Source organism: Fukomys damarensis, unplaced genomic scaffold (genome assembly GCF_012274545.1).
Source record: "Fukomys damarensis isolate Sample0158 unplaced genomic scaffold, DMR_v1.0_HiC HiC_scaffold_2, whole genome shotgun sequence".
NCBI lineage: Eukaryota > Metazoa > Chordata > Mammalia > Rodentia > Bathyergidae > Fukomys > Fukomys damarensis.
In genome coordinates, this window is record NW_022900914.1 from 13,521,046 (window position 1) to 13,538,456 (window position 17,411).

A 17,411-nucleotide genomic window follows, 5' to 3' on the forward strand; every position below is an offset into this window, starting at 1 on the left:
CAGAGTGACCTAGAAGCCAATGGAAGAGAACGTCTAAAGCAGAGTGTTCTCCGGTGTCAAATATGTTGAACATTTGAGTAGGAGAGAACCAGAAAGTTAGCCATTGGATTTGGCAGCATGGAGGCCTCTGGTGACCTTCACAAGGGTAGTGGTAATGAATGGTGGCACTAAGCCCTGGTTGCAGCAGGCTTGAGAGAGAATGGCAGCGGGGGAGTGGAGGTGCTGTACAGATAGCTCTTTTGAAGAGCCTGGCAGTGAGGAGAGCTGAGCAGTGTAACCTCCACAGTGGAATGCAGTGACAGGAGGTCTGGGCCCAGGTAGGCTCATGTCCCTCATCAGAAGCAGGACAGTGACAGCTGCAGGTCAGTTGAGAGGTACAGGTCTTTTAGCTTGTTTTCTTTCAGTTAAGCAAGAATTCTCTATCAGAATATTCTGCACATACTTGATAGTTTGGGGGCTGCATATGATGGTGCACATTTGATCCTGGCTTTTTAGTGAGGAATAAGCAATTCCTTGAGAAACTCAGAATCCATCCAGATTTTTTTTTTTTTTTCTCTTTTGGTACCAGGAATTGGACTCAGGATCTTGCACTTGTGAGGCAGGCAGTGACACCACTGAGCTAAATCCTCAGCCCTAGAAGTTTATTCCTGCGGTAAAAGATTTAACGTACTCCTCGCTTTGCCTGTGTGAGAGCCTGCCTTCTTGAATGTATGTACCTGGAAGGAGATCACACGTGTGCACACCTGTGTGGGGGGGCGCTGACCAAAGGTTCTCTCTGGGGACTACAGTATTAAGGGAGAATTAAAAGGAAGAGAAAGCTCAGTTGTCTGTCGCCTAGGTTTCTGTCACCTGTGTAGCACCTGTTTTTCTCTACCTCTGTAGTTACTGCTACCTAAACACTTCAAGACATGGAGCTGGAACTGTCCGTATCAGTCCTCCAGATCCCAGCCGAGATTCGCTTTGGCAGGGCTTTTTTCCAGGGCTGGAGTGCCCAGCGAAGTAACAGACTTGGAATCACTTTATTCACATGCCACCTTTCTTGAGGGACACAAGGCTCACTGGGTGCGTTACTTTAATAGTCCAAGAGGAGCTAAACAAGCCTGTTATTTTAAGTGTTATTTAATACTTTTGTGATTTGTCCTTACAAGAATTCTTGGCCTTGGGGTAGGAAATGAACTACAACTGGGAGCACGAGCCGTTGGTCTAGTTTCCCTCACAGCCAGAGAGAATGTGTGTGACCTGTGTCGAGTTGACCTGGGTCTCCCTGTGCGAGCCTCAGATGAGGGCAGGGTGATGGCTTTCGCCACAGAGCTGCTGACCTTCTCAGGGCACGTTGCCTGTGCTGGCCGGTCCCTGAGCTTTAAGCTGGGACCATGTTGATGTCTCTCACTGCAGTCTGGGTGGATGCTGAGGGGACTGTTTATTCACCATGTCTGATGTGAGTCTTGAATTTGTTGTGTTTATTTTTTTGGCTGCCTTTGCTTTGGTCATGTTCTTGGTCTGATGAGTGGAAGATGGCAGCCATGCTCTTTTCTAGACGACAAGCATTTGTCAAGAATGATTTTCACATTTTTGAATTTATTTTTAACGGTGATTCAGCAGAAATGAAAACTTTTTTTTTTTTAAATCTTAGGAAGGTAACGGCTGTATTCCCATCCCTTTCACCATTCACTCTGAACATGTGTGGTTTGTTTTAAGCCATGTGTCAGTGCCTTTTCTTGGAGGTATAAATTCATGCAGGGTCTGGCAGAAACTGCAGACAGGATGTGGACCGTTGAGTGTCTTTGACTGACTAGGAGGCCTGGTGGAGGTGCTGCACGGTTCCAGGCAATTGATGTTTCTAGCCAAGGCCTCAAAAACTTAAGATGTATAAGTGCTTGCTTGAGATTTGTGGGGCTGACTCACCTATGAAGATCTAAAAATTATATTTTCTTCTCTCAGAGAGGCCAAGGGCAAGAAGCTGACCAGTGGTTTCCCTGTGAGTCCCGGATCTCTGTGAGGTCAGCAGTCACCTCCAGGTCGTGTCCTTTACTCCATGCTTGCTGAGTACTAGGTGTAAGATACCACAGTTCCTGAGTATTTACTCATTCAAAGGCCTTAAAGGAAGATGCCTCATATAGACCAGTGACCTCTGGAGCGCTCACCTTCACTGTTGGTGAATTACTAGAATAGGTTTTTGTGTGTTTGTGTGTGTGATGGTACTGGGAGTTGAACTCAGGGCCGTGCGCTTACTAGGCGAGAGCTCTACCACTGACTACATCCCAGACCATCCTGCTAAACTCTTGGAAGATGACTAGTGTTGTCTTCATTGGGTTTCAGAGCAGTGGACCTTAGTATTTTATATAGTATCTAAAACTTAGGCTTACTCTAGATAAGTTGAAATGATTTTCAGAAGTAGGAAGAATGTACTTTTTAATCCATTCAGTATTATGGAAATCCCATTAGAGCTCCGAATGACAGTTTTGTGTCAACATAGTTTCTCACTGTGATTTTTGAAACAGTCAATGTGGAAACCTAGAAATAATTATCAAGAAGAATTCACTGCTTCATGAAGAGACAAGAGGACCATTTGGAAACGCAGGTGTCTCTTTTAGAATGAAATTACTATATAGCAGGGCGCTTGTAAAACACAAGGGAAAATATGAAATAAAATGTATCTTCTGCTTCCAAGAAGATGTGAACATTGTAAAAAATTGGAATTAAGTCATATAAAACTGCCAGATGATTCCAGTCCAAGAGAAAAAAAATTTTTTTTGGCAAAGAAATACAAGTTTTTAAAAACAATAGGCCAGGAGAAACTCAAGTGCCTATAAAGTAACTACTGTAGCTGGGAGATGAAATGGGAACCATGATGAAGTGCTTGCTTTCCTTGGATGTCTCAGTTTGCCTAAGTGAGCATAATTTCGGTGACTGGGCATTTGTCTGGCAGCTGCTGGTGCTACTCGTTAATGCCAGAGAAGACAAAATAGTTGGCACACAGTTTCCAATTTCGTTATTGTACCAAAAACCAGAAGAAATAGAGTTATATTCTTCCAAAGTGGGAAGATGTCGTCTGTTTTCTTTCTTGGGCTTTGCACACTTGCACACACCAAGCATCCCCCTGATATTTGTTAAGTGTGGCCAAACTGATTTGTTTGTGCTACTATAAAGAAAAAGAACAGGGTGAATTTGATACCCTGTGGAATCAGAATTTCATTTTTTTTTTTTTTTGGTATTTCTAAAGTAGACACCCAGATAATTTGAAACGTCATACAAGCATCCAAAACAGTGGGTAGCAAACCTGTTTCTGAATTTCATTGGGACGCAGCCACATCCATCCTTTGGGGATCATTTTTGACAAGTTGCTTTCCACTTACCACAGCATGCTTGAATGGCTGCACTGGTGGCCTTTTGGCCTGAAATCCTAGCTTATTACTATGCCCTTTGTAGAAAAACTTGCAACCCTTGACTTAGAGCCTTGGTCGTACTTTCGTAGTGGATGTCATTTTGTAGGTGCTAGAAGGCTGGCTTGGCCACTCAGATATTGTATTCTCTCCACCTCAGACAGCTGGTCTTCACCTCCAGTCACAGAACCCTAGGATAACGTGCAAAGACTGGGTTCAGTCCTTAGGACCACCAAAAACAGAAACAAACAAACAAACAGAAAAACCACCAAAAATCACTGGGTTTGGTGAGGAACTTTCTTGCAAAAACAGAGGAGCTTTTTCCCTGTGGAAGAATCAGTTTAAGAGGGCCAACCAGCTGATGGCTCAAGTCCTTTTAACTTCAGCACTCTGATTCTGTGGCTGGTGTCTTTGAGTATTTGAAGGGCTGTTGTGTGGAAGAAGCATTAGATTGTGAGGCTGGAGGATCAGCATTAGCGTGAATGGCTGCAAGTTACTGTGAGAACAGATTTCAGCTCCAGTTAGGAGGGTCGTGCTTTCTGGGAGCTCCCATTCCTAGAATACACTTCATGGGTAATGAGTTCCTTCCCGCGAGAGATGTGCAAATAAAGGCTTGCTGACTGCTGGGTACTTGGGATGTAAGCACTGGATAAAAGGTGACCATGTAGCGAAATCTTGGAGGCACTAACCTTGAAATTCGAATGGCTTCTTTGGTTAAAGTTCTGTTTCCAAGGTCAGATTTTAACCCCATTTTAATCTGTTGTGAGTCTCTAGATGCATCCTGGATGATTTTCTGAAAATACAATACTGGCCAAACCAGAACAGTGCAGGGGGAAGGAGCTCTTCTGGTGGACAGAGATGGCGGGCCAGGCTGACCTGGGCCCTTGGGCCACTGCAGTTAACAGTGGATGGAGCAAGACTTGTCATCAGACTGAAATTCTCACGGACAGATTGTCTCTCTCCAGCTTCTGCTACCATCTTTGCTTTCTGCCTGGGTTCTGGGAAAGAGAAAGGACCTGGCCAGGGGCATATTACACATGTATACGTCAAAACAGGTTTTCTTTATTGTTGTCTGCCAGAGTTTAGGTTGGGACACGGCTTTGAAGAGGAGGTCTGGGTGAGGTCATAGGTCTCTGTGCAACTCTGCTGTGCTGTCACAGCACAAAAGCAACCAGGGACAATATATGAATGACGAGTGGGACTGTATTCCAATAAAACTTTATTAAAAGGAGTGAACAGCGGACCAGATTTGGCACTTGGCAGTAGTTTGCCGATCCTGGAGAGAGACCTTGAAAGTTACAGCTGAAACCATCAGCTCTAGCTCCCTCACGTTTTAGACAGACATGAAATGACATGTCCAAAGTCACCCAGGGCTGAGCCAGAATTACAAGCCATACTATATATTTAGTTTAGTTCCCATTTGATGATTCGAGGCTGCTTCAGCTGTGTGGTCAGTTTACAGCATTGGGTTTTTAAGAGGGAGCCTTTCAGGCGAACGCAACACCTGCCTCAGGTGCTCTGGGAAGAGTAATCATGAGAGCGCAAGGATGGTATTTTATCATAGGTAACCCCTTTATCCCTGTGGCCTGGGCCCTCTGCACAGTAAAACGAAATATATGCTGCCTAGGTTCCTATGGAGAAATTATGCCCCAGAGTCGTGAAAAAGAAATGGGCTCCTGCAGCTGCGTCACAGGATTTGATCACTTCAGCTGAGAGTGCCAGGAGATTTGAGACAGATGTTTTCAGACATGCCGCATGCCTAAAACATTTCCAGGGGTCGGGCTGCAAATAGTGACTTAATAAGTGGAGAAACAGGGAAAGTATGCAAGTTGAGGACACAAGAGTTTATTCACCACTAGGTGCGTGGCCAACCTCTTTGCATTACATCTGCCTGTCAGGGTTGGCTCTTTAATCTGTCGTGCCCTCCGTGTTGCTCTTTGTCTGCCCGTGAATAAAGTGCAGCATTGTGGTTAGTAATCCCACTCCAGTGACTCGACTTCAAATGTGGTTTTGGAGCGCATCCCAGAGTTCTGTTTGCTGAGCTTCCCACTCCTGTTTCAGAGACGCCACTGGATACAGAGCAGCGAGCACTAAAGGCTTCCCTCCTCCTTAGACCTGTCGGGTTGTGGGCTCTGTCTTTCCCCTTCTTGTTCTTTTCTTTTTTCTTTCTTTCTTTCTTTCTTTTTTTTTTTTTTTTTTTGAAACCTTCAGGACAAGTTCATGGATACTAAGCTGATGTGTTTGTTGTTCTTTTTCTCCCTGCCTCCGCTCCTAGTGAGTAACCACACTGGCCGCATCAAGGTGGTCTTTACTCCGAGCATCTGTAAAGTGACCTGCACCAAGGGCAGCTGTCAGAACAGCTGCAAGAAGGGGAACACCACCACTCTCATTAGTGAGAATGGTCATGCTGCTGACACCCTGACAGCCACGAACTTCCGAGTGGGTGAGTTCCTCCACGGTCCCTAACTGTCTCTGCCGAATCGAGCCCTAGGAGATTGTAGCTCTTAGACGCCCTTCCACTCACACTGCCCTCTGCTTGAATGGGTCCCGGTCTCCGAGCACGAATGTGCTTCTCTCAAGACATCTTTTAAAGGACTTTCAGCACAGCTTTAAGCCTCATTTTTAGTTTCTTAGAGAAATGGCAACCAGAATCTTTCCCCTTATTGCTTAGCATTTCCCCGGCCGTGGTGGTGGGAATGTAGATAGTAGGGCAGAGAGACTTTTAGATGGAGACTCTAATGCATATCCTGCACTGGTCAGCTTCCGATTTGATCAGCCGCAGTGATACATCACATTGGCATTAGACGTAATGCGTGTTATACAGATTGGAAGGTTGGGAAGAAATTTAAAACTTCACTTTATAAATAACCAGGATTTAAAAAAAAAATCTCTAAAACTTGTCAAAAAACCCATACTTTGGTTGTAGAAGGGGATATATATTTTATATATATATATATATATACACATACGCTTCATCTTTTGCCGCGTTTCTGCTTTGTATCCTGAGTCTGAATTATAAATTGATACGTGAGATGAGTATAGAGGAGGATAGACTAGTGGGTTATGGTAAGCATTCAGAAGCTTTAAATTAATTTAAGTATGAACAAGTAGTTCTGACTGCAAAAGAAGGCTTTCTGCTTCTTTTTCAATGTTTTTTGGTTTCTCTTTTACTTTTTTGTAAATGGAGCAAGTTTTGCGGTGTGCTGAAAGCTGTCATAGTGCCATGTTGTCATGCAAAACAGTATTTTTGTCACAGGAAAAAATGTCTTTTATTATTTTTTGACCAATTATGGTTTGCCCTGTACGCTCAAATAATCACAGACAACCGTGTTGCTTTATGAGTTACTCACAAGAATAACCCGAATGTCAGACAGATAATAACACTGGCTAGATCTGGTCTTTTTATGGAATATTGCTGTTTAGTCTTGGGAGTGTGTCTCTAAAGGGGCATGTAGGAAAGAGTGTGTCTATTTCAAACTGATTTCCAGCTTGAAGTCCTTAGCTCTATGGTTATTTTATTGTGACTCCCAGTCCTTCTGAGGTTGAAGCAGAATTACGGTCTGTGCTTGGAAAAAAAAAAAAAAAAAACAACAAAAAACAAAAAACAACAACGTGTGCTCATAGATACACTTTAAAAGCGTGCTGTAACTATCCTGGTTATGATAGGGGCACTTTGGTCATATTTTAAGAATAATTTTAGCTGTTAGGTACCAAATGGCACAGTACACATGGGAGGTAGGGAGCCAAGTCTAATGGGAAGTGTTGACTTGATCAGGGAACTGGTCTCTGGTCCCAGTCCTGCTCTTTACTAGCTAATAACCCACAGGCCGTGACAGGAAGTATTTCTGGGCCTCGGTTTTTCCCTTCCGTAGAATAGATGGGATTATCTTGTGATGTCTGAAATTCATTCCACCTCTAAAATCCTATGACTTTTTATCAGCAATAAGTAATATTGTTTTTTTCTGGCTCCCTCCCCCAGGAGGGTGGTAGTTGTAGAGGAGAAGGGGAAAAAGAGGGGAAGGGGCCATTTCTCAGTATATTTTTCTGGGCTTCGTGGCTTTTCCCGCTTTTCTTTTCACGGTTGCCTTTGTACTGCTTCCCCCTTCTTTGTTACCAACAGTGATGTCACTCCTCCTGTTTGCATTTATGGTAAATCATTACGGTAGCAATGACAAAGTAATCAAATTGGTGGTAATTTTTTTTGGCTTACAGAGTATTCATTTTGAAACTAAGTATTTGAAGGCTCTGAGAAACAGGAAGTCTGCTTGTTAGAACATGCTCCACACTTTCCTTTCTGGCATTTAACCAGATGTTTAGGAACAGAACACACACGGCCTGTTCAAAGTACAAAGTGGGGCAGAATTATTCACAAATACATTTCAAAATCAGAATTTAACCCTCCACAAAAGAATTGGAAGGATAGTTTAATTTTTAAAAAGCTTAAGAATTTAAAAAATTGAACTCGTTTATAATCTGTAGTTGTACACTGGAAATCATACATTTATATCCTGAGCTATCTCCCTCTCCTATTTACGTGTTAGTTCATTTTATTTGAGGGACAAGTTTTATAATTTTCTTTATTGAGGAATGATGATTTTATAGAAATTAGATTGTGAATCTTCCAAAGTACAAGACATTTTAGAGTTCATTTGCATGGGTGTTATCTCTTTTAGGACTTTACTAAAATTTTATTATTTACAAAGGGTAGTTTTCTAATTTATTTTTTCTATGTATCTGTAGTATGTTAAATCTTTTGAAAAATAAGGTGTATATGGGAAATAGTACATTTTGAGGAAGGATTCACCTTGTCATAACTTGCTAGCTCGTGTCTTTGGCCTCTATTAAGGGTACTAGAAGGTAGGAGCTGGCAGCGAGTTTCTGGTAGAGAAGTAGAGCGGTTACACATTGGGTTTCCTGGGCCCTGGCCCCTGTAGCAGCATCTCACCTCAGTGTTATAGAATCAGTTAGAGACAGTAAGACCAAAGCTGGGTGCATGGTGCTGCCAGAACAGGTACTGGGCAACATTTGATGTGCATTCCATACTTCGTGGACCCCTGCGCTGAGGAGTCAGAATAGTACAAGTGAAAGCATAGTTAAGACACCTTAATGACCCATTTAGTTAGTTGGAGCACCACAAACGATTTTGAGTATTTGCATGGTGATTTACATTTGTTTCAAAGGAATATCAATAAGGAAATTCAGGCGCACAGGGAAAGTGAACTGGTTCTAGGTATACAGTGAGTCACTTAGCTAAGATGAGACCCTAAATCTCCTTTTGTCTTCTGTGCACCTAAACCCTCTGGACTCTGAATGCCATGTACAGTGGGGTGGGGGAGTGAGGGCCTCGCAGGGCTGAGCCTTCTGGAAAGGATAGATGGTATGAGAGAGAGAGAGAGAAAGAGAAAGAGATACAGACAGACAGGGACACTGGGCTCATGTGGGTTCGAATCCTGACTTCACAGGTCATGCTTGGCTCTGTGGCCTCTCCTTGCCTCATCCCCCCCGATGGAGGCTGAGATAGCCACACAGAGGCTTGTTCTGTAGTAGGCATGGACCGCATCCCTCCCACACCCGTGCCTCTTCTCTGTTGTTTAGCTGTGTGTTGACTGTGAGTCTGGCTGTTCAGATGTGAGGGGCAGAAGGTGCTTCTCCCACCATTCACTGTTTCTGAGTCCAGTGGGAGAAAATAATAGTAGAATTTTTGTTTAAGGAGGCTCTATAAGTAAGGCCCCAATGAAGGTCTTATCTAAGGGAATTATTCTTTTAGAGTAAATATTTTTGTGAACGGTGACATTGATATAGTATACGGAGTATTTACATTGAGTGGAGTTATCTGTGCAACAGATTTCTAATTGTAATGACTTTTTTTTTCCCCAGCACTGTACTTTCTGCTTCCCTGTCCCCTCTGACCCCTGCCTTTTAAAAAAATGGAAGCATACCCTCAATGGGGAGACCAGCAGGTTCACCACTGCTGCTTTAATGGATTCTTAACATTTCATAGGGAGATAATGAAATTACCTTGTGGGAGTTTTGTTCGTGAAGTCTACATTTCCTTTAACAAGAAAAATATAAGAATTCATGTTGCAACAACTAGAAAAATTCAGAGACAATAATCCTGTCTGTCGCTTGATGTAACTTATTGGTAGAAACATTGGAAAGCAGTCATGACTGTTAAAATAACACACTTGGTTTGTACAATGCTGCTTTCTCTGAGGGAGTTGTGACTCACATTCCCTGAGCACAAATGGAATAGTTATAGAAATGTACATGATAATTTACAAACTATGTTTTCATATGTTATTTCCTTTAATGAGAGAGGTCAATCATAGTGTGTCTGTACTTTGCAAATATGACATCTGAGCCTCTCAGGGCTTGATTACAAGTGACAATAAGCTTTCCTTCTTCTAGTGTCGTGGTACTTCCAGCTGTCTCATGATGCTGCCTATGAGAAGATACTGATGTTAAATGATTATGTATACAACATGGTACCATATTTTCCATGCTAAGCAAATCATAAGGCTGTCTTTGATAGGCTTATGTCTAAGGAGGTGTTGGAGTTTACACATAAATAACCCTAAATCAGGGTCCAAAGCATCCAGCAGAAGCCCAGAGGGGAGAATCTGTGCCCTCCTCAGGGGAGGGTGCTTTGAGAGAAAAGACATGGCAGGCAGCACTTTTATTCCATCTGTCCAACATGCTACCCCACCTCCTGATCTTGTTGTCCCACCCCAAGTAAATGCCCACTGCCTGATTGTTGATTAGTAGAGGCAGTAGAACTCAAAACCTGGAAAGTCCCAAAATAAAGATGGATGGAGGATAGGGAAGGTGAGAGGCAAAAATATTGGGAAGCGAAAATTTAACCAGTAGAATTGGATGTGGCATGGGAAGACACAGGTGGTTTCTGGAAACTGGGCATAGTTTTTAAATGTTTAATAGTAGATGACAAGTCCAGGGGTGGACTGGGGAAGGCTGCTCAGTACCTTGAATTTCAGGCTTAGTAATTTGAATTTTACTCTTTCAGGATCTGCTAATAAAGTTCTCTTGAGGAGATGTAAATATTGATCATTTAAAAAAAGCGATATGGTATGTTCTTGTGTTTTTAGGTGGGAAACCAGTGTTTTCAGAAGCTAAGTTTCTGAGTGAATGGTGACCTCCAGCCTCTTCCACCTGTTCTGAGGTTTGCCTGATGCTCTGCCCTGGAAATCTCCCCATCTGTCTCTCAGAATAAACGTAATGCCATGGCTAAACTCGTTCTTAGATTCTCCTCACAAGGAGGGAAGAAAATGCCCTCTCCAAGAGGCATGAAATAAACTGACCCTGAACAGCTCAAGTTGGGGGAAGCATCCAGGTTTTTTCCTGGTGACTTTGTTCAAATGCTGAGGTAGTCATAAATCTCTTCAGTTGTCACTGTTTGGGTCCCTGGTGTTCACACAGCATGGAGATCAGTGAAAATCTCAATGGGTCACTGGTTAGCTGGTGACTGTACTTTTCCCTCAGTGCATTTTATAGGTATATTTTATATTTCTAAATAATAATTCTATGAAGTACTAAAGAAAGTGGCTGCCTTTCATTTGGGCAATTTAGAATACCTAAAAACTTGTCAAAGAAAATATCCCCAAATATTTTTAGCCTTATCAAGTTGCTTTATTTTCTAATGCTGAATAAATGGCATCATATTTTTATTTAAACTATAGAATACTCCTAAAGGGCTGATATTAGACCATTCATTCACTTAACATATTTATGTACCACATTACATGGTTTAGACATTGAAGTTATAGCAGTGGGCAAAATAGAAGTCTTTTGCTGTCCTACAACATTAAAAAAAATGCTTATAAAACAGATGAACATTATGCTGAGTGGATGGACAGTGGTATGAATATACATACTGTTAGCAAACTGTATACTTGCAGGTGGTTAAGATGGTCCCCTTTATGTTAAAATGTATTTTATCACGATTAGAAGTTAAAATTTAGAAGTATGTAGTATATCTACATACTCATCAAATATATTGCATCAAAAGTGCACCGTGAAAAACGTACATGAACTAATGTCTGATGGTGCTAAATGCTATGAAGAGAGATGAAGTGGGGCGTGGGGTAAGGAATGAGTGTTGAGGGGAGGAGGTCTGGTTTGCTACTTTGGCAGCTCCCAGGAGGCCTGTCTGGAGAGGCGACATTTGAAGAGCCGTGGATGCAGTGAGGGAGATTGGTGAGGGAGCATCAGAAACATCATTGTCTGATACAGTTACGCCTCTCGCTCCGTCTGCTGTGTCGAGCTGTGTCCAGAAGGCTGGTGTGCAGAGCAGACATCCAGACTTTTCCAGGATGCCGTCTTGCGCTGGCCTTCATTCTCCTGTCTCGTGTCAGAGAGCTTAATGAATAATATCTCTGGATAAGAGCCTCCTTCCCTTCAGGATAGAAGCAAGCAAGTCTTATCCTCTGGGTGAAAAAAAAAAATGGTTCTGGCATTAACTGCAGAAGGAGTCTTGGTGATTTCGAATAAAAAGTAAAAGGTTTTCAATGTACAAACTTGACTGAAGTTCTGTCCCCTCTTTCTCCAAAATTCTTTTAAATTAGACAGAGGGTGTGATTTTGGCATGGGGCTTGGTTTTTATGCAGGGAAATAAAATCAGACGGTTTCAAGGGTTAGGTGCAGTAGGGAGAATCAGTAGGTTGATCTTAAGAACTGAAATGCAGAGAGAATGAGGTCCTATTTGACAAAGGAAGAAAACGCCTGCGGCAAGAAAGTGAGGGATGTCTGAGTGTAGTGTGAGAAGATATGTCAGCAGCCAGGACGGTTCTTTAAAAAGTGAGCGCAGGTAAGAGAGGGTTCAGTAGTTTTCCAGGCCTGTGAGAAAGGCATGTATGATATTGTTCCTCCTAAGCCAGGTCTGGCCTATCTCACAGCGGTGGATGGGCTCCTTCCAGGGGTTTTGCTGGGCTGCTGTGGTATAAATAACCTTTCAAGTTTCCTTGAAGTCTGTAACGCAATGTCACAGAGTGTGTATTCTTTCCTAGTCTGTCAGCTTGGGAGTATGGAATGCACTGTGGGAAAATCCAGACTGCTTAGTGTAGTGTCTGGGGCTTTCCAGGATTCTGCTGCTGCCTGGCTCCCTGCCTTTACTTTGGCTGTGCCCCTTCATCCATCCCTGTAAGTTCTACTTTTGCCAAACTGAGCTTGGAGACGCCGCTGGCCCCCGGCTCCCTGCGCCCTCCAATCCTCTATCACGGTGCTTCCTCTCCTGCATTTCCCCATCCAGCTGGCCCGGGCTGTCACCCACTTCATTTTCGGGACTCAACCAAGTGACAATCCCGGTACAAAGCCCCATCCCTCTCATTTATTGCCACGCCCGTGTCCGCACTGTACTCTGCAGTGTTTGGGAGCGAGCACCTGCTCTTCTATCCTGGTGTCCCCTGATCCAGCACAGCGCTCACTTTGGAAATGCTTGATGCAGTTTCTGTTGACAGTAAATCATGCTGCTCTGTTGTTAGGCCATGCAGAGACCTCTCCTCATACAGATCATTAATGTTCAGGTAAGTAAAATTATGGAAGTGAAGTACCAGGAGGTCTGTAGAGTTTACAGGCACAGGAAAGAGTATATTTCACTGACCACAAGATGCACCAAAGAAGGCCTGCGTGTAGCTGTTCATACGGTAGTAAGTGCTTTCTCCTCTGGGAAAAGTAGATTTCCATACCTTTCGTATAGCTGTTTCTGAGATATCGGCTCCCCACTCCTGCATCAGTTGAGACACTGGCTGTCCCTTTTAAGGAAGCTGTGCTATCTTTTCCTTTCCTTTCATACCTCCGGCCATCCCGATGTCGTTTGACCCCGGGGGGTCTGGTTCAGGTGTCCTGTGGATGAGCCCCAGGACCTGGGCTGGCAGTTTCACCTCTTGGGTTCTCAGTTTCCATGCTGGTAAAACGAATGGGATAAGCGTTAACCTTCCTTGGAGAGCTGTTCTGGGGCTCCCCAGAGGGAGCAGGCTGATGGTATATGGGGGCTTCTTGAATTGACCAGAAGACCTTTATCTTTTTTCTGAACATGATAAATCCTCCTAATTCACAAGCTCTATCTCTTGCTGTGGAGAGGAGGCTTTGCTCGGTGTGCCTGTGGCTCCTGGAGGGTGGATAGGGCCTGTGACATGTGTTTCTCAGGTACATGTACGGATCCCAAGAAGACAATAGCATCCAGAGAGATAGGAGGATGTTTTTGTCACTCTTTTGCTTTGGTCCTTTCAGAGGAGTGCACAGAAGGCTCAGTGCTTGTTTTCTTTTAGGCTTGCCCTGGGCAGGTTGGACAGGACACTGTCCTGAATCCTAATCACGTGGCCAAAACGATGACAGTGTGGCATCCTGTCTTCCCTGCTAGGGTCATGCTCCTCCCAAGGTGTTCACTTGCTTACACGGAAGCTCTTGCACTTGGCTCGAGGCTTGGCAAAAGTGAAAATCTTTTTAGCAGCAAATACATTTTAGAACCCAGAGCTGTGGTCAGGAGGAAAAGCAATCGGCCTGAATAGATGGGAGCATCTCTAGTGGTGTATGATAATGAATTTGGTCCCCCTTTGCGCTCTTCGCTTTGTCTTCAGTCCGGTAACTACCTCTGGGCTCATAGGTTGGAGAGTAGATTTAAGGAAGCTGGTTATAAAGCCAATACTGCAATCACATTTCTGATGCATTATATACCTACAGCATTTATTGACATATGGGTTGGGCTGAGTTTTGCATCTATTGTACAGGCCAAATATTTGTAGCGACTTTTAACCATATTTCCCCCCACCCCAAGTGGAGGAGAAATAATGAATTTGTGGACTGTTGGAAAAACCTCCTGGAACTGACATCACAGCTGATGTGAAAATGTTTTCGAGGGCAGCCACACAATCATCTTTCTGCTAACCGGTCCAGGAAAATAAAATAACTACCAAATGGAGGAGGATAGAGTTAGTGAGGAAGCTTGGGATTCGTTCTCTAAGTTGTATTGCACAGAGAGAGTAGAAGAGTCGGACACCCTTTCCGTTTTCCAATTTAGTGTGGTGGTGTTACTGATGCACTCATTGAAACTTGATTTTTTTTTTTTATTTGGCTGAAGGGTGCAGGTTTAAGAACTGAGGGACTGCTTAACTTCATTATCTTGAATTTGGTCTCCTGCAGTAATTACTAAAAACTGGCACAGCTGCATTGTTGGATTCTTGCAGGGCGGGGGCGGGATGGGGTGGGAGACAGACAGCTTTGTGTTGCAATGCGAGATTTCTTCACTCTAGACCCAATGTCAGATGCCCATCAGATTCCGTAAGGATTTGTTCTGGATTATGGGAACTTTCTAAGTTTTCCTAGTACAAAAATTCATCCTAATTTTGATCATATTTTCCCTGGAAAAGGTCAAAGGGAAATGACATTAAAGTGTCTTGCAGTGAAGAAAGGGGACCACTTCCCTTTTCTTGGCAATTTGGGAAAATGTACTGGAAATTCTTAGCTAAAATCCCATTTAGTAAGATTAAAATATGTCACTTTTTGCCACTGCATTGTCCCTTTCTGAAGAAAGGGTGATTTATAAGCCTACGGGATCTTCTTGTGGTATTAATAACATCTTGAGCCAGCTAGCTGTTTTATTGGGTGTACACAGAGGGTAATTAGAAACATCTGAGAATCACATAATGTGTCCAGAAAACCATGACATTGTGTGGAAAAGAAAAAATAAAATAACATTCAAGCTAAAGTTGTATACTTGGTAAATAGGTTAATTTGTATTAAACAAAATTTACTTTGTATTGCATACCATTTTCTAAAAAGCAGAACTCTTCAGGCTGAAAATATCCTTTTATTAAAATACAGTCTCTGCAGAAATCATAACCTTATTTGGTAAAAGACTTGTGACTGCTGTTCATACGGTAATTATTATTTCCCTTCTGTCAAACTCCATCACATTATAGACCACTTTCTGCCAGAAGAACTATTTCTTCTTTTACCTGGCAGTTACTTGAATATTTTGGAATTCTGAGGGATCTCACTTAAGGAGATTAACTCTTAAAAACATGCCGTACCAGGGACTAATGGTGTCCAATTCACTTCATAGTTGATCCTAGAAGTCGTGTTGGATGCTGGCCTGTGGCCTCTGCTCTCGTGGGTTATTTGGAATTTGATCTGCTACCATGGTGGCTTACTGGAAGTATTCGGGTATTCAGCAATAACGGCAGCTAAGTTAAGGTCTGATTTAAATCAGGCCCTGCTCTTCCCTCAAGACAAAATCTAGACAAGAAAACCTAACAATCCCGTGGTGGCTGGTGAATGGTTCCTTTCATCTTCATTCACAAATAACAAGCCCTTCTGAGAAGTCCGTGTTGAGTCAGGCTGACATAGCCCAGGAGGACATGGCTGGGGTTCAAGTTGGAGGCCTCCAGCATCTTTTCAACCTGTCTTGCTTCGCGTGTCTTGGTCTTTTTTGATCGTCTGCCTGGGTTTCTTTATGGAAGCCAATTGTGTGTTTTTACTGAAGGGCATCAGACACTTCATCAAGTGTCTGGATGGAGAAATGTGCTCACCAGTTTAAAAATGTTTGCAGGGTAGGGCAGTGGTTAGGGGCTCCGACTTCAAATGCCTGCCTTCTTCAGTCGCTGAGCCAGGGGCTCACAGCTCATGGGTCACAGAAGAGAATTGCTTAAAAAGGTGCAGGTGCCTGCAACTTCTCCCCGGGCCCCTTCAGTCAGTTTTTGGGCATCTTTTGGGTATGTATAATTGGAAAACAAACAGTGCAGTGATTGTAACACAAAATTCTAATGGAGAACCTATAGTCCTAATGCTTCTCACTCTTCCATGTCCACAGGAATCACCATGGAGCTTGTTAGATTCAGAGTCTGATCCAGTGGGGCTGGGTGGGGTTTGAGATTCTACCTTTGTAACAGTCTCCCAGAAGAGGATATTCTGCTTGCCCATGGATTGCTGTTTGAGTCACAAAGGTCTAAAATATTAATCACGATGAGTAATGATTTCACAAAGACAAAGTGTTATTGTGAATTATAGGAGCCTAATGTTATATTAGGAAATCACTTCTAAAGTTGAAAAGGGACATAGTTAATATAGTAAAAAAAAGTTTACTTTTTGTAAACCCCCAACCTTACTTCCTGTTAAAGCCGGGGGTTCCTCCCCGTAATGGGCAGCATTGGGCACAGTCCCACTGTGTCGACTCTAGCCCGTAGGGTTTGTGCATCCTTCCCTGAGAATGTGGACAGTGCAGTTGGCTCAGGGTTGCCTCCTGTCTTCAGAATATCTCGAGGGGGGGGTTGTCAGAAAATTTCTTTGTCCACCATGCCCCTTAAATTCTGAGGAGCGTGTGTCATGTTTTCCAAAGAATTTTCACCTTCTCTGTTCACTGAAACAAGCTGATTTCTACAGCACAGGTGACCTCCTACAAAGTGAAATGACTATTATGCTTCATACTCAGTTTTGAAGTGTAGCCCCAAATCCCAAAGCGAAAGTTGAGTTCTCTAGTCTGTACAACATTCGACAGAACAGTACTGCCTTTAGTGACTGTTTCAGTTTGGAAGGATAATACTCTTGGTGTACAGATATTGGAATTTTCCCAGGAAAGACAGAAAGGGATATATATTTGCATAGCTCCATCTTTCCTCTAGTTAAGTTCTACCTGCGGTTGACGTTAAGCATCTTGACAATATATGAAGATATAGTCTGTAATTTGCAGTAAGAGAAGATACAGTTGAACAGTACCAGTTAGTCCAAACCTGTTATGTAGTAGTCATCTTTTCTGATAGCCTAAAATCTCTGTGCCACATGTGTCTCTTTCTAACACACAGATTTGAGGTAGTGACTGCACTACTTAGCAGTACTCTGAGGCTGGGTGACACACGCCCGGTGCTCTGGGGAGGCTGAAGCAAAAAGATCTCAAGTTCGACCCAAGCCTAGCTATTTAGTGACATAGTGAGAACCCATCTCAGAAGAAAACTAATGAAAGGGCTGGGCTTGTATCTCAGAAGGCGTTTTACCAAAGGTCACAAAATCCTTCAGTACCAAAAA

General features: G+C 43.1%; 1 protein-coding gene across 4 annotated transcripts in view; it reads left to right on the plus strand.

Annotated features, from left to right (window-relative positions):
• Positions 1–5,405: 5,405 nt before the first annotated feature.
• Positions 5,406–17,411, plus strand: part of Ltbp1 (latent transforming growth factor beta binding protein 1) — a 219,578-nt gene continuing 207,572 nt past the window's right edge. For all 4 annotated transcript variants that reach the window (XM_010645197.3, XM_019204342.2, XM_010645206.3 and 1 more), the window contains exon 1: positions 5,406–5,826. In XM_010645197.3, the coding sequence (XP_010643499.1) occupies positions 5,604–5,826 (223 nt within the window). In that variant the 5' untranslated portion in view covers positions 5,406–5,603. The remainder of the gene's footprint in view (positions 5,827–17,411) is intronic.